The sequence below is a fragment of the Canis aureus genome, chromosome 25, assembly GCF_053574225.1.
Source record: "Canis aureus isolate CA01 chromosome 25, VMU_Caureus_v.1.0, whole genome shotgun sequence".
Lineage (NCBI taxonomy): Eukaryota > Metazoa > Chordata > Mammalia > Carnivora > Canidae > Canis > Canis aureus.
In genome coordinates, this window is record NC_135635.1 from 29,477,223 (window position 1) to 29,497,327 (window position 20,105).

The following is a 20,105-nucleotide window of genomic DNA, read 5'->3' on the forward strand; positions in this document are numbered from 1 at the left end:
GAGCCCAATGTGGAACTCGATCCCAGATCCCAGGATCATGCCCTGAGTCTAAGGCAGACGCTCAACTGCTGAGCCACCTAGGCGTGCATAGGCATCAGATTTTAATAATAAAATTAACATTAAAATACCAATTTCATGGCATTGATATGAGGATGAGTTAAAATAAAATAAAAGTGGTATAATAAGTGAAACTCTTTTATTATTGCAATGCACTATCAAGTATTAGTTATTATTCTAATCATCATATCTTTCTGCTTCATCATTTGCTAAACTAATAACAAGATTGAATTGATTTATTGTGACCAGATATCCTAATCTTTTTATTGGGCAATAATCACACCTGTAATTCTACATCAGATTTCTGAGATTTTTAAAAAATCACATAATACTTATTTTTTAAACTGAAAAAAAAAAAACAGGCTATTATTGCATCTCTGGGATAATATAAGCAGTGTGCATTGCAAATTCAACCAAAGATAGCACAAAAACTGGTCTTTTCTTTTCTACATGTATGTTTGTCCATATAAGCATGAATACTTACCCCTGCATATACTGGGTGTATGAGAACCATTAATAGTCTATATACACACTAGCCTTTGAATGTTATTATATAAGCATATTCCTCTAGGTAAGATGGTAGGATTGATTTCAGTCTCACTTGGAAGATATATTGCAATTACAAACTTCAAAGATGTAAGAAATTTCCTTTTAATTTAATTAAATCCTTTTGGTATAATAGAATCAAGTTTCCATTAACCCCAAATGATTGAAATATATATGCACAGACACACGCACACACACACAGACGCACAGTATTTATTTAAAATTCTTTCACTCTTCTTAATTAATTATTGAAGTCAGGTCTAAAATAATTACTGTCTAATAAATTGGTATATTTACCTCTGTTTTTCTCTGAAGAATTTGATTTAGTTCATTTACAGCATCTGTAATTTGTTTGGTCTCCACACACCCCAGGACACTGCATATATTTTTTACATCTTCAATAATATTATCTACATGTTGCTATTGATGAAAAATAAGAAGATGCGATTTAATTGGGATACATTTTAAGTCTTTTCCAGATTAAGAAAACACAACTACTCAGTTATAATATGGAGAAGAAAAATTTATAAGTAGTTCATATGGAAAAAGCAGTTGTTTTATTTGTGTGTGAACTCAATTTGAGTCAACATCGTGACATGCTTGATGGATCTACTTCATTATTAAACTGAAAGTCATATACTCTCCGTAACTAGAAAGTTAAACCCACCACATTTTCCATATGTATTATCTGAACTGGAGTTTAGTTTTGGGTACCACATTTGAAACTAGACTTGACAAAGTAGACTTTTCCAAAGAAGAGCAACGCAGCCATTGATATATTCATTCAAAACAATGTAGTAGACTTCGTTTTCAGCTCTCCAGTAGGGTTTTGTGTGTTAAAATCCTGGTTCTGCTCTATTTGTAGCTGTGATTATCAAATTATTTAACTTCTGTGGATCTAAGTTTTCTCTTCTGTAGAATTGGAACCATAATAATTAATTAGAGGGTTGCTATAATGATTAAATAAAATAAAATATGAAAAAGTTCCTGGCAGAGAATAAGGGTTAAATTTTAGCTAATTAATTCATTTTTTATTAATTTTTACTCATTTACATAAATTTTTCAGTTTATATGAGAAATCAGACACTGTATATGTACACATATCTAATAAAATAAAAATTAGAAGGTAATAAAAACTATGAAAAGGATGTATTTGGTGCTATGATTAGTTTCCATTCAGACATTTGAAGTTGATGTATGACATGAATTTGTGGAAATCTCTAAAATATTGCTAATTAAGATGCAAATGCTGAGTTGACTTGGTCAGTTGGTAGCTAATTTATGCCTTCTTTTACTCTAGTCTTGAAGTGCTTTGTATGTGATCTATTTATCTCCTTTAATCTTCCTTAAATTCTGAAAGATAAACATATTCATTACATTCGTAAATCGCTGAGATTGCTAGAATGTTAAGTGAAATGTTGCAATAGTAGAATTAACTTGATGATTTATTGGATGATGTATAGACCAACAGAAGTTTGGATTTAAATGATTCCAAAGTTTTATGCTTGGGAAACCTAGAAGTTAGGATCCCACTAATTATGGCAACAAACAGGCAAAATGGGAAGATTTTTGATGGTATTGTGATGCATATGGTTTTTGATATGCAGAGCTTGACCTTCCCTGGCAACAGTCAAGCAGACACAACCTTCATATATTGGGAAATGCAGTGAGGTTCTAGCTCTGCCAACTATTGGATTGAGAAAAAACACACACACAGAACACGTGCTCATATAAATGCTAGATGAACTATAAGAAAAAAGTGTAAATGTATATATATATAGCTTAGTCCAAAACAAGGATAGGATAAGTTTCTGGGTGATAGAAATTTAAAGAGGAATCTTAAAGCCAGAGCAGTGTCTTCACTGATGTCTTCATTGATGCTGCAATGGACTGTGGGAAATATCAGATTAAATTTAGACCCTCAGGCTTCAAAACTGGTGTTTACTGTTCTCAGTGGGGCAAGTGCTGAGATTTCAGACCTAATTTAGTAGGGGGAAGTAGGGAAAGGAGCAGATCTGGAGCTAAAATCTCTGAATAAACCTCTGACACTGGATAGGCTGTCACCTGCAAAAGGTGGGAGAAGAAAAACAATGCCTACTGACCAAGAGAGTTTTTGAGGAAGCCTCTCTCTACTCAGGAGCTTTGACTGAGTAAAATGATTACCTGAAAAATTGTGTGTGTAGCTGTGGAGCATGGATTTATACTATGGCAGGAATTTATGCCCAAAAAAATGTGCCAGAATATAGTGACTATTTTGGACACAGGCAGAAACAAATGCAAAACTTCTGTATGGAAACACATTTCTACACTCCAAAACCATGGAGTTTCTCCTTATATATACACACATGGGCATATGTTCTCTCTTTTACACACACACACATACACACTCTCCCTGGTAGAAGGGGAATAAATAATCAGCCTAAAAATTACAAATCCTATGATGACTGATCCACCATATGAAAGATTCTACAGATATGAAACATGCATTAGCACCTGATTTTAAGGGATATCAAAGCTAGATTTGAGCGTAATTTTCATAGAGATGATACCTGGCCAAGAATTTAGATATTATTGTCCAAAGAGAGAATATAGAAGAAATAAAAATTGAAAGCGGGATATGTAACATTAGAACATCTCATATTTAGGTATTGGAGAAGGGAATTTGGGTCACAGATGGAGCACAGATGGAGACCTAAACTAGAAAACTATAGTGTAATGGACATAAAGTAAAGGTAGGTGATGGTACAAGGAAATTTTACCTTGGAAGAGAAGAAGGAAAAGGAAACATGGTAACTCTTTCCAAGTATTTGAAGGCTGTTTAAGTGAAAAAGTGATTAGATTTACTGTAAGTAGCTCTGGAATGATAAATTAAAACAAATGATTGCAAATTTAGAGACATTCATTTTCACTTAGTATGGGAAAAATCTTTGTAAAAACTGGCTTGTTCAAAAATTGAGAGACTGTCCCTCTCACACATGTAGAGTTCTCCACATTATAGGCAGGCGAAGAATCAGGAACATTGAGAGATTTTTGCATTACATAGGAGTTTGAACTGGACTACCTCTTAATTCTTCCTATCTCTGTGACTCTTTGGGGTAGTGAATATTGACAATAATGCAGTTTTGATATTTTATATGCTATATTCCAAACCTATCATAGGATATATTTGATGTGTCATAGACTCTGAAGGAGCAGCATTCTAATACTTTAGATATTAAGCATATACTAAAAGTATTTTGAACATTGGCGAAGATTGGTGACAAACTTTTCTGTATCTTTCTGGAAGACAAAACAAAACAAAACAACATATCCTTTCCTCCCCACTTTCATTTAGTTGTGCTGGAGACCAAAGGAACAGCCATGTAAGAGCTTTCCATTTTCCAGGGTTTTTTTTTTTTTTTTTTTTAAGATTTTATTTATTTATTCATGAGAGACACAGAGAGAGGCAGAGACACAGGTAGAGGGAGAAGCAGGCCCCATGCAGGGAACCCTATGTGGGACTTGATCCCGGGTCTCCAAAAATAGGCCCTGGGCAGAAGGTGGCACTGAACTGCTGAGCCACCCAGGCTGCCCCATTTTTTCCCAGGTTTTATATAAACCTTACTGAATTTCAATTTATATATACTCGCTGAAAATTGCCAAATTTAATTAATGAGTTTGGAGACAAATTGAGAATTTAGAATGATTTTTGTTCCAATGAAGTAGTTATTGCTATTATAAATTGTTCTTTAAAGATTAAAAATAGTATTTGGAGGGGTGCCTTGTGGCTTAGTCGGTAAAGCGTATGACTCTTGATCTCAGTCAGGGTTGTGGGCTTGAGCCCCATGTTGGGTGCAAAGATTACTTAAAAATAAACATTTAAAAAAATAGTGGAGTTCAATTTCAGCTTAAAATATGTATCTTTGGTCACAACATTGAAATAAAAAAAGATAGGTAATGTACAAAACCATAGTTTTTCCTGACCCCATTATAGATTTGAGGTTACAAGGTGACCAAGTATACTGGATCCTCTGATGGTGAAATGAGAAAAGGTGAAGTGGTGAAAACTACAAAATACTTTTCTCCAAAGGATACCTCTAATGTAGAGGAAAAGAGATCTAAAGTGGCACAGGGGCAGATCCTATGATACTGGCAATATTTGTTGCTGAACTTATTGTTTGATAAAACTGCCTACTCTAATGTTATTCTTTAATTTGTATATATATATTATTATATGTTCTTCATGTGTCACATAATTCACTGCACAAATCTCAAATAAAATGTCAGATCATATTATTTCTTTGACAAAACTCTTCAGTGCTTTCCAACTTACTTGGAATATAAATTATGTTGGCTAGTGATTATCTTTCTCATTGAAGATCTAGTTTCACTTCTTATTTTTTTTTTCTTCTTTAAGTCTGAGAGTGTTCTATACATAATAGGCTTGACTTTTAGTAGTTTCAGTATGCCCTTTATTTCTGCTAAGGCAGGTTCCAATCCTGCAGCTGTGTTTTATTTTCCTTGTGACCTGACTTTATCTCCTTCATTTCCTTGACTTCTTCTTTTGTAACCTTTAACTGGGTCCTTGTTACCTATTCATTTTATCCTGTTTTCTCTTATGATTTTTTTGTTCCTTTTCCACCTCTTGTATTCCATTGTGAATGCAAATCAGTTTTGTGACATTTTTCTTCTGGATCCTGTACGGTCCTCTATTTTAGTAATAGTGTTAAAGATAGTAACTCTCATAGCAATAAAATACATTTGTATTTACCTTTACTTGAATACTTTTTCATCTTCTAGCTGCTATATTCTATTAAGCACATTACATCCACTTTTTACTAATTTTTAAAAATATCATTGTATTATATTTTATGATATTCACTGTGGTAATGAATAATATGAGTTCTAGGAAGGTTGAATAAAAACTTCCATAGTGGTGGAGGGTTGGCATATACGATATCTGACTTTGGAATCTCTGCTCCTAGATTCTGTCTTTATTGACACTCTGTTTAAATTATATTTGAAATTGAACTTCTAAAAATCCAATAATAAAAAAATAAATAAATAAAATAAAAAATAAAAATCCAATAATAGACCTGCTTGTTACCCAAAGCGCTTCATAAGATCCCTTTGTACCCCCTTTATTTCTACTTGTATATGAAATTTTTGGCCTCTGTCTAGAGGTTGAATGCAGTTGGATTTTGGTCTCATGGAGGGAAAACTGAGATTATTGTTTCAGCCTTACTCACTGAGTTACTCACACCTGAATAATAGAGATGCTATTCTAGTTATCTAGTTGGTAAACTCTCGGAGTCATGAGCTAGAAGGTAAAGTACTTGGAGGTTTTTAGACCAAGGAGATATTTCATGAAGCCAAACCATATTTTGAAGCATGAGTAGATTTTTCTCAATTGACATCCATTCAATTTATAGTTAGTTCATCAACTACTAGATTCTAGTGTAAGTTTACCATCAGTGGTAGGGATTGCTAACTTTCTCTAAAGGGCCTACTTGGCATTGTAATAAAAAATTTTAGAGACAGTGCATCAGAGGCTACTAGGAAGAAGCAACTTTGAGCCAGAAGTTGATTTTTGCACCTAAATTGAAATCTTCTTTTACACTACTTTGTTCTGTATGTATACCACTTTATGTACATTACTTACCAAGTAATCTACTTTCCAACTAGATCATCAGCAACTTTAGAATATGGTTCTGATTTATGTTTCTCTTGATTCCAGTGAGTAAATAGTTCACTAATTTGCACTAAGTAAGCATTAAGTAATTCCTTAAGGGGAAAATTCTCTTTATTCTTAATTTCTCTGAAATATTAGAGATGAATGCAGAATAAAGAATCACTATAGAAAATATTCCTTACCTTTCTGGGTATTAGTGGAATAGGAGAGAGGAAGAAAATGTTCATAGGAATAGTTCTATGTAAGTTACTCACAAAACTATTTATTTAGCAAACATAGTGTCAGGATGTAAACAGTTCTACGTAAATTACTCACGAAACTATTTATTTAGCAAACATAGTGTCAGGATGCCCAATCTGAAGTAAGTCAAATCTAAAATGTGTTAAATGACCATGGCTGGAGAAATAAATATTTGAATATTTATATTTTCCATATTACTCAATAATATTCATGTCATGTTTATTCAGCCTACATGTTTGCTATTTTTAAAAATAATGTTTAATAATCCAAGATTAGGAAATATAAAACAAAACATTGTTTTTCAAATTGGTACTGCTTCCAACATTGATGAAATGCCACTTAATGCAATTGTCAAATAAATAGGAAGCACAAAATTGTGAATTGGTCATATCACAGTCTGTCCTCACTTCTCAGATATTTACCAGTGATACTTCATAGGAAAAATCACATTTAAAAAACTCATTGTCGGGCAGCCCTGGTGGCTCAGTGGTTTAGCGCTGTCTTCAGCCCAGGGCCTGATCCTGGAGACCTGGGATTGAGTCCCACATCCAGCTCCCTGCATGGAGCCTGTGTCTCTGCCTCTCTCTCTCTCTGTATCTCTTATAAATAAATAAATAAATAAATAAATAAATAAATAAATAAATAAATAAATAAAATCTTTAAGAAAAAAAAAAAAGATCATTTTTGAGGTGCCTAGGTGACTCAGTGTTTGAGCATCTGTCTTTGGCTCAGGGCATGATCCTGGTGTCCTGTCATGGAGTTCCACATTGGGCTCCCCACAGGGAGCCTGCTTCTCCTGCCCATGTCTCTGCCTCTCTCTCTGTGTCTCTTATGAATAAGTAAATAAATAGATTGATAGATAGATAAATAAATAAATAAATAATCTTTAAAAACCAACAAAAAAAAACAGCAAAAATTAGGGGACAGTGGCCCTCTGCTTTCAGAAGCTTGTTTGTTAAAAAAAATAAAAATAAAAAGCTCATTGTTTTGGAAGGAGTTCATCTGGAAAATCGCAGACACTGTGGCCTATTTATAAAATAATTCATATGTGGGTGATGATAACTCTTTCCCTGTGTTAATGTAAAGGCAGTATTTATTTGATGTTTTGCCAACTTTTAAGTCATACTGAAAAAGTTTACAATAATCAATGGATTCTTTCAAAGTGGAAATATTGGAGGCTTTATATATGAATAAGATGACCAAACCTCTTGGAAATTAGAACTTTGCAGGTTCTCAACAATTTTTTGCATGCTTGTGTATGTGTATAAAAAGGCATTTGTGGTACATGAGCAGGACCAAGATATTTAGGTAATTACAGTTCATTCATAAGTAGCTTACTATAATCTCATAAATATGTTTACATACAGCCAAGAGACATAAATGATCTATGAATAAAGTCATCATTTGTCTTGGGTACCTGATAAATTTCAATTCTACATTAGAAAGAAGGACTATCATAAAGATGAAGAATCAAGCTGAAAGAAGTACTAATTATGACACTTTTATGAGACTTAAACCAATCCGTGAGTTTTTACATTTTTAAACTTCCAGATTTAAGCCAGACTCAAGAAAGAAATATTGAATATTCAATAATGAATGAATAATGAACGTGAGAGGATTACACTTTGGGACAGAGTATGAGTTGTGTGTTAGTCATCACTGTGTCTTTAAATATGTATATAGAATTCACATGAGTTTGGTATCTTCAAGAAATATTTTTATTATCTTTAGAATCTTTTACTATCAATATTAGGAATAGTTATTAAGGTTCTTTATCTTTTCATTTATATCAGGAGTCAATTATTTAATGGAAAAAGAAATTCTCACGTGTTTTAAAAACAATATCTTGGGGTGCCTGGGTGGTGTAGTTGGTTGGCTGTCCGATCTTGGTTTTGGTTTAGGCCATGATCTCAGGGTTGTAGGATTGAGGCCTATATTGGGTTTGGAGTCTTTGGGATTCTCTCTCCCTTCTCCTTCTACCTCTCCACCCCCATCCCACTCCCGTGTGTGCACATGCACACTCTCTCTCAAAGAAATAAATCTTAAAAAATTAATGAAAACACTGTCTTACACAATTTTCTATAATCATAGGATGTTTCATCTGTGGAAGATTAACCCTAACTGGAAGAATGAGCTGTAAGACATGATCTGTCTAATGGTGACCACAATTTATTTGGATGCCCACTTGCTGATCAAATCTTAGTAGTCTTGGACTAAATCCATCATTTTTCCCTGCCAAGCTAGCTTCTCTCTTTGCTAGTTTAGCAAACTGATGTCTCCATGTCGTCAGGTAGCAGTCGGAATGTGAAGGTATTTCTAGAAACCCTCTTCTTTTTGTTTTATTCATAATCTTTTACCAAATCATGTAAATTGCGCATTTTCAGCTGTTATGAATTTTTCTTCTCCTGTCCACCCCTATTGTAGATTTTTTTGTCAATACTCTCATCATCTCTTTGGGCTAATGAAATGCTCCTCTAATCACCCATCTGTCATTCTACTGCCTTGTATACTGGTTCTATGTTATCAACTGATAAATTAGAAAATCATTAAATTCTCCATAAAGTGTTCTTCAGATCCTATATAACTTGGTCCCTGTGTGCCCCTTTCATATGGTCTCTTTACAGGACTTGAACCCTAACTGTAGCCATTCCAAATTTCATACAGTTTTCTAATCACACCAGGCTGTTTCCTAACTGCTTCTTTTCATGGTGTTCTTCGCTGAAAGTTGTCCCCACTCCCCACCTTCTTTACCATGCCCCTTCCCTAGCTGGCATATTCATTTTTCAGCATTCAGATCAAATAGGTAAAATAGATAACTTTCTTTTGTGTCCTATATACACATAGGTCTCTCATAGTATCTATGACACTTTATTAACACATATCCATTTACTTGTCTGTTTTGTCATGATAGAATGAAAGCTGCTCAAGTACAGACCTACTTTATTCATCCTTGTATCTTCAGAAAATTGCGGTTTTAGAAAAAGAGTATATGGCTAATAAATGCTTATTGGATGATAGATGAAGTAACAAAAGTTAATACCTGGGTTTTCAATAGGCATTTCAGGTGGAAGTCATATTTTTTTATTACTGTTGAGAGGCACTGTCTGGAAAGAAAACAAAAAAACTTTGTTTAAACGTGGGTAAGGAAACATATTAACTTTATAGCATATTTATCATAAGTCGTTTTGTCTGTGATTCTATAGCAGACATGGTTTAAAAAGGATTGCTATTGATACGATCTAAAAACCACTTGATGAATATTTATAGACTTTGTGTAACTTGATAGGCTACAAACATACTTGAAAACTTTAGAACTCAAAAAAAAAAAAAAAATCCGTGACAAACTAACCAAACCACTCAAAGACTGTTCATTGTATCAAATTACTCTTTTTGTTATTTTTTTATTTTTTATTGGAGTTCAATTTGTCAACATATAGCATAACATGCAGTGCTCATCCCATCAAGTGCCCCCCTCAGTGCCTATCACCCCACCCCCTGCCCTCCTCCCTTTCTACCACCCCTTGCATGTTTCCCAGAGTTAGGAGTCTCTCATGTTCTGTCTCCTTTTCTGATATTTCCCACTCATTTTTTCTCCTTTCCCCTTTATTCCCTTTCACTATTTTTTACATTCCCCAAATGAATGAGACCATATAATGTTTGTCCTTCTCTGATTGACTTATTTCACTCAGCATAATACCCTCCAGTTCCATCCATGTCGAAGCAAATGGTGGGTATTTGTCATTTCTAATGGCTGAGTAATATTCCATTGTATACAGAGACCACATCTTCTTTATCCATTCATCTTTCGATGGACACCGAGGCTCCTTCCACAGTTTGGCTCTTGTGGACATTGCTGCTAGAAACATTGGGGTGCAGGTGTCCCGGAGTTTCACTGCATCTGTATCTTTGGGGTAAATCCCCAGCAGTGCAATTGCTGGGTAAACTACTCTTGATTCAAAATTTAAGTTACAAAAGGAATAATGAGCAGAAAATGACAAATACTAACATCAAGAATTGTTAAATATTCAAAACCTTGAAGAGAACTGCTTTGAGAATTAATGACATATATTTATAATAGATAAGGTTGCTTTGAGGGATCCCTGGGTGGCGCAGCGGTTTGGCGCCTGCCTTTGGACCAGGGCGCGATCCTGGAGACCCGGGATCGAATCCCATGTCGGGCTCCCGGTGCATGGAGCCTGCTTCTCCCTCTGCCTGTGTCTCTGCCTCTCTCTCTCTCTCTCTCTCTCTCTCTCTGTGACTATCATTAATTAATTAATTAATTAATTAAAAAAATAAAAAAAACATTTCTTAAAAAAAAAAAAGGTTGCTTTGACATCAAACCTGTGTTTTTTCTTTCCTAAGCTTCTCTTATTGCTCCATATTTATCTATGCTGAGGTGAAATAGATGTGAGATGTATAGAGGTTCTTCTGACTTCACTAATCAAAATTATTTTCCTAAACATTATGATTTTCCCTATCCTATTTGTCCTAAAAACTCCTGAATTGAATTGAACAAATCATACAACACAAAAGGTGTCAAGAAAAACCCACAACATATTTTACAATAGTTGCCTTTTCAACCTTTATTGAATAATCGCTTTAGTTGGATCACATATAACAGTTCAAAGACAAAATGTATAGACTATGTAAAAGTCGGTGGAGGTATAGGAAAAGAATAGTGAAAAATTTGGCTGTTGGAGGGAAGGTTTTTACATAAAATCTGACCCTAAAACTTAAAAGACCCTCAAGAATATATACCCAGTTCAATACCTTGCTATTAAATATCATATTTATTTTATTAAAAAAATACTAATGAAGGTATGTGATTTGCCCAGCTTCTAAGAGGAAGTCAAGTCAGGGAAGAAGAAAACTGAAAACAAAGCTCCTGCCATCTAGTGTTTGATCTTTTAATGACACCATAGAGTGATCTGAGGAGGGCATGCAAAATAGTCTTTTATTTCAGAAAGCGGTCTTGAAGTCACCAAGATGGCAAAGTAGGCAATCCCAGCCTATGTCAAGGTTAGACAACTATCCACGAAAAAAAAAAATTTCTGGGAGAGCTTAGGAAGCCTTCTAAAAAACTCTCACAACGCCGTAGGACAAAACCAAACCAAACCAAAACCAAAACCTGAGAATAACCACACAGAAAGAAAAAGGAAGGCAGTCTCATTTTGCCTGCCTCATCCCATCCTGCAGGCCAGCACAGCTCACTGCCAAAAGGGAAATCCCCTTGCTGGGAAAGGGAGAGTGGGTGAGCGAGCAGCTTCCTCAGCCTTTTGGGCCACTACAAGAAGGATCTGCATTGATTTTACTCCACCCAGGAACCAGCAAAGCTGAGATACATAAAGACAGCTAGCAACAAGAAAGGGCTGTCATTATCAGTCATGCAGTGGGAGTTACCGTGGTGCCCAGTTACCTGCTTTGCTGGGCCTTAGTAGCTTTTATTACTGAAGAACCAACAACCAACAAAGCAGCTGCAGACCCCCTGCAGATTTCACTGCTTTCCCCACACACATGTATTCACATTCACAAACAGCAGCTGCTTGAGTCCCTCCCCTCTCCCTTTCCTACCCCACTGCCACCCCAGGGCTCACCTATAGCTGGTTCTCAAGTTGTGCACCTGCAAGCCTTTGGTCTGACTTCTATACTGGCCTTCACTGCCATGCACATGTGTTAGGGAGACATTGTAGGCACAGGAATGCATACCAACAGCCAAGGCCCCCATAGCTGCTTGTGAGCCTGGTTTTGTCCCTATTTCCTGCTACTGTGGGTTTGCCTGCAATCAGTCTCTATAGCTGTGTACCTGCATCTAACCAGTCTGATTCCCATAGTAGCCTTTACTGCTGCACACATGATCAAGGGCTTTAGCCACAGGAGTTCATACCAACAGCCAGGATCTCCACAGTGCCAGTGCACCTACAGTTCTAGTTCTTCTTGCTGGCCCTGCCCTCCCCACTATATGTATGTCTGCAACCATCCCCTGCCACTACACAGACACCTGAAGCTGGCCCCCACAACTATGTGTGTGCATGCCACCAGCGCTAGCAACAACCACTGCCTGCCCTGGTGTCTAGCTGCTGGACCTGGAAGCACCACTGAAGATGCCCCATAGCACTTGATTTGTCGATGACCACACAACTGTCGATGTTGTGGGGCCCAGTGGCCTGACCTGAGAAGACATCACATTCACCAACCTGGGTATTCCACATGATTCTGCACTTGGTGCCCTGTACCACTAGATCAAGGGTCATATAGCATACGCTAGTGTGCCTCACCTGCAGGTGAAGATCCTATACTGAAGTAAGCCCATAAAGTCTGGAAGATCTGACTGCTTCCTCCCATGCACAGGCACCTATGCAAGGCTCCAGGGATCACAGAGACTCGGGGAAATATGATGCTACCAAAAGAACACAGTAAACTTACAGCAACTGACCTAAAAAAAAATGGTGATACATGGATCGCCTGACAAAAATTTTAAAATAATTGTTCTAAAGATACTCAGAAATATGAGAACACAGAAAGACAATTTAATGAACCAGCAACACAATATCAGAACAAAATGAGTTCAACAAAGGTATAGAAAACATAAAAAAGAACCAGAAGTTTTGGAGCTAAAGAATATAATGGTTGAACTGAAGAATTCAATAAAGATCTTTGGCAGAAGAAGAGACCAAGCAGAAGAAAATATCAGTAAGCTCAAAGACAGATTATTTAAAATTACCTAAACAGAGGAACAAAAAGAAGAAAACAATAAAAAGGAATTAAGAAGACCTATGGGATTCATGGGACACCATAAAAAGAAATGATGTATATGTTATTAGAGTCCTGGAGAGAGAAGAGAGTGAGAAAGAAGCAGAAAGTTTCTTTAAAGGAATAATGGATTTTGAACTTTTAAACCTGGGGAGAGATTTGGACATCCAGATTCATTTAGTAATAGGCCACCTCATTATTTCAGTCCAAAACGATCTTCTCTAAGACATATAACAATAATAAAACTGTCTAAAATGAAAAACAGAATTTCAAAAGCAGCAACAAAGAAAATTTTTTCCCTTTTTAAAAGAGAACTGCCATAAAGCTATCAGTAAGTTTCTCAGCAGAAATCCTACAAGCTAGGAGACAGCAGGATGATAAATTTAAGTTTCTGAAAGAAAAAACAAAAAAATCCTACCACTCAAGAATACTTTACCCAGCAAAACTGTCCTGCAGAACTGAAGGTGTCATAAAAACTTTTACAAACAGACAAAAGGAAAAGGAATTCACCATAAGACATGCCTTAGAAGAAATGCTAGTTCTTCAAGCTGAGTGAAAAAATGCTAATTAGTAACAGGAAAACATGAAAATATGCAACACACCTTACTGGAAAGGTAAGTATATAGTTAATTACAATACTCTAATACAGTAATAGTGATGTGTCAATCACTTAACTCTAGTATAGAGGTTAAAGGAAGAAAAGTATTAAAAATAGTTATAGCTGCGATAATTGTCAATGGGTATATCATATAAAGAGAGATAAATTCTGACATCAAAAGCATAAAATTTTGGGGCAGATAAAAAGGTAGAGTTTTTATTCAAGTATGGTTAAATTGTTATCAGTTTAAAAGACCATTGTATCTCTGATATTTCAAGTAAACCTCAGAATAACTACAAAACAAAAGCCTAATACAGATACTCAAAAGGTAAAGAGAAGGAAATCAAAGTATCCTACAGCAAAGCATCAATTCAGGAAGGAAGGAAGAAAGGCAAGGTGGGTAGAAGGGAGGAAGGAAGGATAAAACAGAAAACAATTATCAAGATGTCAATGATAAGTCATTACCTATCAGTAATTACTTTGAATGTAAAGTTTTCCAGTCAGAAGGCAAAGAATGCCTGAATGGATGAAGACACAACTATGTACTGCCTGCAAGAGACTCCCTTCAGTTTAAAGGACACACACATTCACAGTGAAGGGAAGGAAAAAGGTATTTCATGCATACAGAGACCAAAAAAGAGCAGAGGTAGTTCTACTTACATTATACAAAATAGACTTTAATTTAAAAGCTGTTCCAAGGGATGCCTGGGTGGCTCAGTTGGTTAAGCATCCGCCTTCAGCTCAGGTCATGATCCCAGGGTCCCGGGATCGAGCCCTGAATCTGACTGCCTAATCAGTGGGGAATCTCCTTGTCCCTCTCCTTCTGCTCATGCTTTCTCTCTCTCAAATAAATAAATCTTTTAAAAAAAAACTGTTACAAGAAATAAGGATCAAAAGAGCCTACTATGAACAGTTGTATGCCAAAAAATTGGACAACCTAAAAGAACTGGATAAATTCCTAGAAAATACTACCTACCAAGACTCAATCAGGAAGAACTAGAAAGTCTGAAGAGATCAATAATAAGAAAATTAAATTGGTAGTCAAAAACCTCCCAACAAAGAAGAATTCAAGAGCAGATGCCTTCATGGATAAATCTTACCAAATTTTCAAAGAAAAATTAATGCCAATTCTCAAACTCATTTAAAAACTTGAAGAGGTGAGGACATTGCCAAACTCATTGTATGAGGCCAGAATTGCTCTGAGAGCCAGATAAGGACACTATAAGAAAAGAAAGTTACAGGTCAACATCCTTGATGTTTATAGATGCAAAAATTCCCAACAAAATACTTCCAAACCAAAATCAGCAGCACATTATAAGGATCATATACACCATAATCAAGTAAAATTTACCCCTGGGATGCAAGGATGATTCAACTACACAAATCAATAAATATGATAAGGCACATTTATAAAATGAAAGAAATCATTGATAATCTCAATAGAAGCAGAGAGAAGCATTTGAAAAAATGTAACATCCTCTCATAAAAACTTTCGATAGATTGAGTATAGAAAGAATATATCTCAACAGAATAAAGTTCATGTATGACAACTCACAACTATCATCATACTTAATGTGAGATGTCGTAGATACTTCCTCTAAAATCAGGAACAAAAGGGTTTTCACTCTCATCACTCCTATTCAACATAGTACTAGAAGTCTTAGAGTAATCAGGCAAAATAATGGAATAAAAGGCCTTCAAACTTGAAAGAGAAGTGAAATTGTATCTGATGGTGGTACAATCTTGTATGTAGAAAATCCTGGAGACTCCACCAAAATACTGTTGGAACAAAGGAATGAATTCTGTAAAGTTTCAGGATGCAGGATTAATATATACAAATCAGTTGGGTTTCTATACACTAATGATGAAAGTTTTGAAAAATTAAGAAAAAAATCCCACTTACAATAGTTCAAAAAAAAAAAAAAAAAACTTAGGAATAAATTTAACCAAGGAAGTGAAAGATCTATACACTAGAAACCATAAGACATTGATGAAAGAAATTGAAGAAAATCAAAAGGCTTCCAAGTTTTTACATCAAAAGAGTTAATATTGTTAAAATGTCCATATTGCTGTCATCAATAGATTCAATATATGTGTGTGTACGTATATATTTATTTTATTTTATTTTTTAGTAAGCACTGCACCCAACATGGGGCTTGAACTCAAGACCTTTATTTATTTTTTTTTCAAGACCTTTAGATCAAGAGTCACATGCTCTACTGACTGAGCCAGACAGGCGTCCAATTCAATATAATTTTATCAAAATTCCGATGTCATTTTTCACAGAATTAAAAAAAAATCCTAAAATGAATATAGAACCTCAAGATACCCTGAATAGCCAAAGCAATCTTGAGAAAGAACAAATCTGGAATCATCACACTTCCTGATTTCAAATGATATTACAAAGCTTCAAGAATCAAAAGAATTACAACACTGAAATAAAAAGTCACATAAACCAATTGAACAGACTTGAAGGCCCAGAAATAAACTTACACATATATGGTCAAGTAATATTTGAAAAGGAGCCAAGAATAATCAATGGGGGAAGGATATTCTCTTTAATAAATAGTGTTGAGATAACTGGATGTTCTCATGCAAAATAATGAAATTACACCCCTATCTTAAACTTTAAACCTTGCTCTGCACAGCAAAGGAAAGCATGAACAAAATGAAAGGCAGCCTAGGTTATGGGAGAGAATATTTGCAAACCATATATCTGATAATAGATTGGTATCTAAAATGTATAATTCAGTAGTAAAAAATCAATTTAAAAATGGACAGAGGTCTTGAGTAGACATTTCTCCTAAAAATATACATAGAAACATCTGAATAACAAGTACATGAACAGTATCACTAATATTGGGAAATGCAAATCAAAACTACAATGACATATCACCTCACACCTCTTAGAATGGCTATTTCCTGCCAAGGCTATGGAGAAAAGGGAACCTTGTGTTGGGAACGTAAATTGGTACAACTGCTATGGAAAACAGTATGAAAATTCCTCAAAACATTAAAAAAAAAAATAGAACTAATGTATCATCCATCATTCTCACTTCTAGTATTTTTTTTTAAATTTTATTTATTTATTCATGAGAGACAGAGAGAGAGAGAGAGGCAGAGACACAGGCAGAGGGAGAAGCAGGCTTCATGCAGGGAGCCTGACGTGGAACTCGATCTCGGGCCGGGCCAAAGGTGGTGCTAAACCGCTGAGCCACCCAGGCTACCCATCACTTCTAGTATTCAAAGGAAATGAAATCACTATTTTGAAGAGATAGCTAGCTACACTTCCAAGTTCATTGCACCATTATTTACAATAGCAAGACATAGAAACAACCTAAATGTCCATCAATGAATGAATGGATAAATACACACACACACTTTGTATACACATATAATGCCATTGCATATAAAACAATATATATCAATAATATAAAATACTATATATAAAATATATTCAGTATAAATTTTATATATAAGATTTATATTTATATGTTTATAAAATATATACATTTATATAAAAATATTTTTATATTTATGTACAATATGTACAGTCAAAATGGAATAAGTTCTTACTGAGAGTTAGATATTTGGTTTTAGTCCTGGCTAACATTAATTATCTGTATGATAGTTGACAAATTTTTCAACTTTTCTGTTTGGTAAGCAGCATTATCCTGGGGTTTAAGGAAAGGGGTGGAGGAGTTAGATTTTGAGGCTAGTCTGTCCCTGCCAGGTTTCCTCTAGTCTTCACCGTGGCAGAACTTTTGCTTTGCCCTAATTTAACCCTGTTAACACCTATACTAAACAATAATTGAGGTCACTGTAATTCTGCAAGGGACACAGCAATGACAGAGTGAGGCAGGAACACAAGGAAAACTATGTTGCTCTCACTTTCTTCTCCTAGCCTCCCCTTGTGTCTCTGTGCCTCGGGCAGCAGCTGTCTACATATAAGTCACAACCCCCTACCAAACCAGTTCAAGACAACCCTTTGCTACCAAGAATTTCTCACTTTTTAAAGAATTTGTCAGGGGATCCCTGGGTGGCTCAGCGGTTTAGCGCCTGCCTTCAGCCCGGGGTGTGATCCTGGAGTCCTGGGATCGAGTCCCAAATCGGTCTTCCTTCATGGAGCCTGCTTCTCCCTCTGCCTGTGTTCCTGCACCCCCCGCCCCCCCGCCTCTAATGAATAAATAAATAAAATCTTAAAAAAAAAAAGAATTTGTCAGATTTGATGCTTCTCTGTAGCTTATTTTTTAAATAAATTTATTTTGGAATAAGGAAACTATAGCCTTTGTTAATATGTCATTTTGATTGGAAACTATGTGATCCATGGAATTAGTTGTAAAATATAAATCTGGGTTACATTATATTAAAAATGCTCCATAGTCCTACCCATTCGATTATTTATTGTTTGAGGATGAATATTTTTGAGGAAATAAAGAGTGACACACATGGAAAGACACAGTAGTTTAATAAAAGAATCTGGTCTTTTCAAATTTCAGACAGATGGTCTTTGCAAATTTCAGGCAGACCTAATTTTGGTCATACCACTAATGAACTGAATGGCCTCAGGCAAGTTATTTAACCTTCCAAAACTTTAGTTTCTTTGATTCTGAAGTAAATTTTGTGTCTTACCACAGGGTTGTAGGAGAATTAGATAAGATAATGAATGCAAAATGTACAATAACTCCAGTAACCAATTGATAGCTATTATGAATAGCCATTATTCATAACAGTTTTAACTCATGATTTTATATCAGGCTTTGGTTCAGAGATTAATGTTATATGCCTTCCCTACCCCAACTTTTTGCTCATTCAGCTAAGAACCTTAATTCTAGATAAACCCATAATGTAGCCCTGATATCATCCAGGTTAGCTTCCTGATAGGTCTATTCTTTCAAATAATACACACATACATTTAGATATCAGAATAAATTAGGATATGTTCATTTACTGTCACTTGAGTTTTACAATTTGAATTCACGCTTCTCTGTTTATGATATACCAATTATTTTCAGGGAGTTCATGAAAGAAATTTAAACCAGGAGGTGTTGACTTTCAAAGTATGGAAATTCAGTTTATACAAAAAGCTTAGTGACACATGCACACTCAAATTCACAAAATGAATGAAAAAATCCTTGAAAGTGTAATAACTGGTAGCAGAGATATTTTCAAATGAATGTTAGATTGTTCTGGAAGGTGTTAGCAGCTGTTCAAATGTATCTCAATAGCTGTGAAGAATAGATAATTATTAATAAAATTTGCCAAAGGGAGATATCTATTAAAAGTACAATAGCTTCCACTGTAGTAGTGAAAGGATAGTTTTTACAATCAACTAAAAAATATTGTCATTTGGCACTTGAAAACTCAGTCAAAAAGTAGTCTTGGAACAAAATAAAATATCTTACCTGGATACTTTCCAAATATGCATAAATTCTAGAAGTTGTTTCAGATAAAACTGACTGTGGTCATCTTCATGCTGTAGACAGCAGAATATATTAATATTTATAGTATAGAGTGAATAGGAATGAGTACCAGATAAAAATAGGTCTGTAACTTCCTGCTGTCATTTTATTCACCTCTTTTGATAACCCTCATTCATCATTTTAATACTTTGTTTTAAAGACTTTACAAGACTCGTCTTAACTCTGTAAGCATTCTTTTCAAAAATGAATCAGAAAACTGAGCTTTGGTCAACGATAAACCTCAAGGACAACTGGAAAACATTCTGGCATCATCAAGGTCAAACATTAAGTTCTCCTCACAGGAAGGCAGTTTTGCAGACACTAGTTCTCTCACATACATGCACATTTTCTTTGCATTTAGATTATGGATGCAAAGGGAGTGAGAGACTTGACAGTTTTCCAGATCAGCCAGCAGACTCCGGATGAACTCCATTTTTCAACTTTACCACGTCTTGCCTCCCAAATACTAGTGTAAGAGAACTTTCCATTTCATGAACATTAGACTGTGCTAATGAGGGACAACTACTGATAGGCATAAATTCCAGGAGTTAGCAGGAGGTATGTGTTTTCTCCCAAGATGAGCAGACACTACTCATAAAATAACAGTCCTGTGGTCCATATGCACACACACACACACACACACACACACCATATCTCCTTGATTAGCTCTTCTCCAACAGGCATTTATGAAAATCCTATGCAAGTCTGCAAGGGAGAATGCAATGTACTCCTTCATAATTGCACTATTTCACTACATATAGCTGTTAAGTTGGAGAGCTGA

General features: G+C 35.3%; 2 protein-coding genes across 32 annotated transcripts in view; one reads left to right on the forward strand and one right to left on the reverse strand.

Annotated features, from left to right (window-relative positions):
* PIK3C2G (phosphatidylinositol-4-phosphate 3-kinase catalytic subunit type 2 gamma) overlaps nucleotides 1-20,105 on the reverse strand; it is a 364,988-nt gene that overhangs the window by 278,838 nt on the left and 66,045 nt on the right. For all 8 annotated transcript variants that reach the window (XR_013364236.1, XR_013364235.1, XM_077870889.1 and 5 more), the window contains 3 exons: nucleotides 19,268-19,338; nucleotides 9,555-9,618; nucleotides 901-1,023 (listed from right to left, as the gene is read on the reverse strand). Coding sequence is in view for 6 of the 8 variants with exons in the window: in XM_077870889.1 (XP_077727015.1) it covers nucleotides 901-1,023; nucleotides 9,555-9,618; nucleotides 19,268-19,338 (258 nt within the window). In the remaining 2 variants the exon portion in view is untranslated. The remainder of the gene's footprint in view (nucleotides 1-900; nucleotides 1,024-9,554; nucleotides 9,619-19,267; nucleotides 19,339-20,105) is intronic.
* LOC144297151 (uncharacterized) overlaps nucleotides 1-20,105 on the forward strand; it is a 161,637-nt gene that overhangs the window by 5,707 nt on the left and 135,825 nt on the right. The window contains exon 1 of one of the 24 annotated variants that reach the window (XR_013364244.1): nucleotides 19,686-19,795. The exons of the other annotated variants lie outside the window; for them this stretch is intronic. The gene's annotated coding sequence lies outside the window, so the exon portion shown is untranslated. Of the gene's footprint in view, nucleotides 1-19,685; nucleotides 19,796-20,105 lie in introns of those variants that run through there. 24 annotated transcript variants of the gene reach the window in all.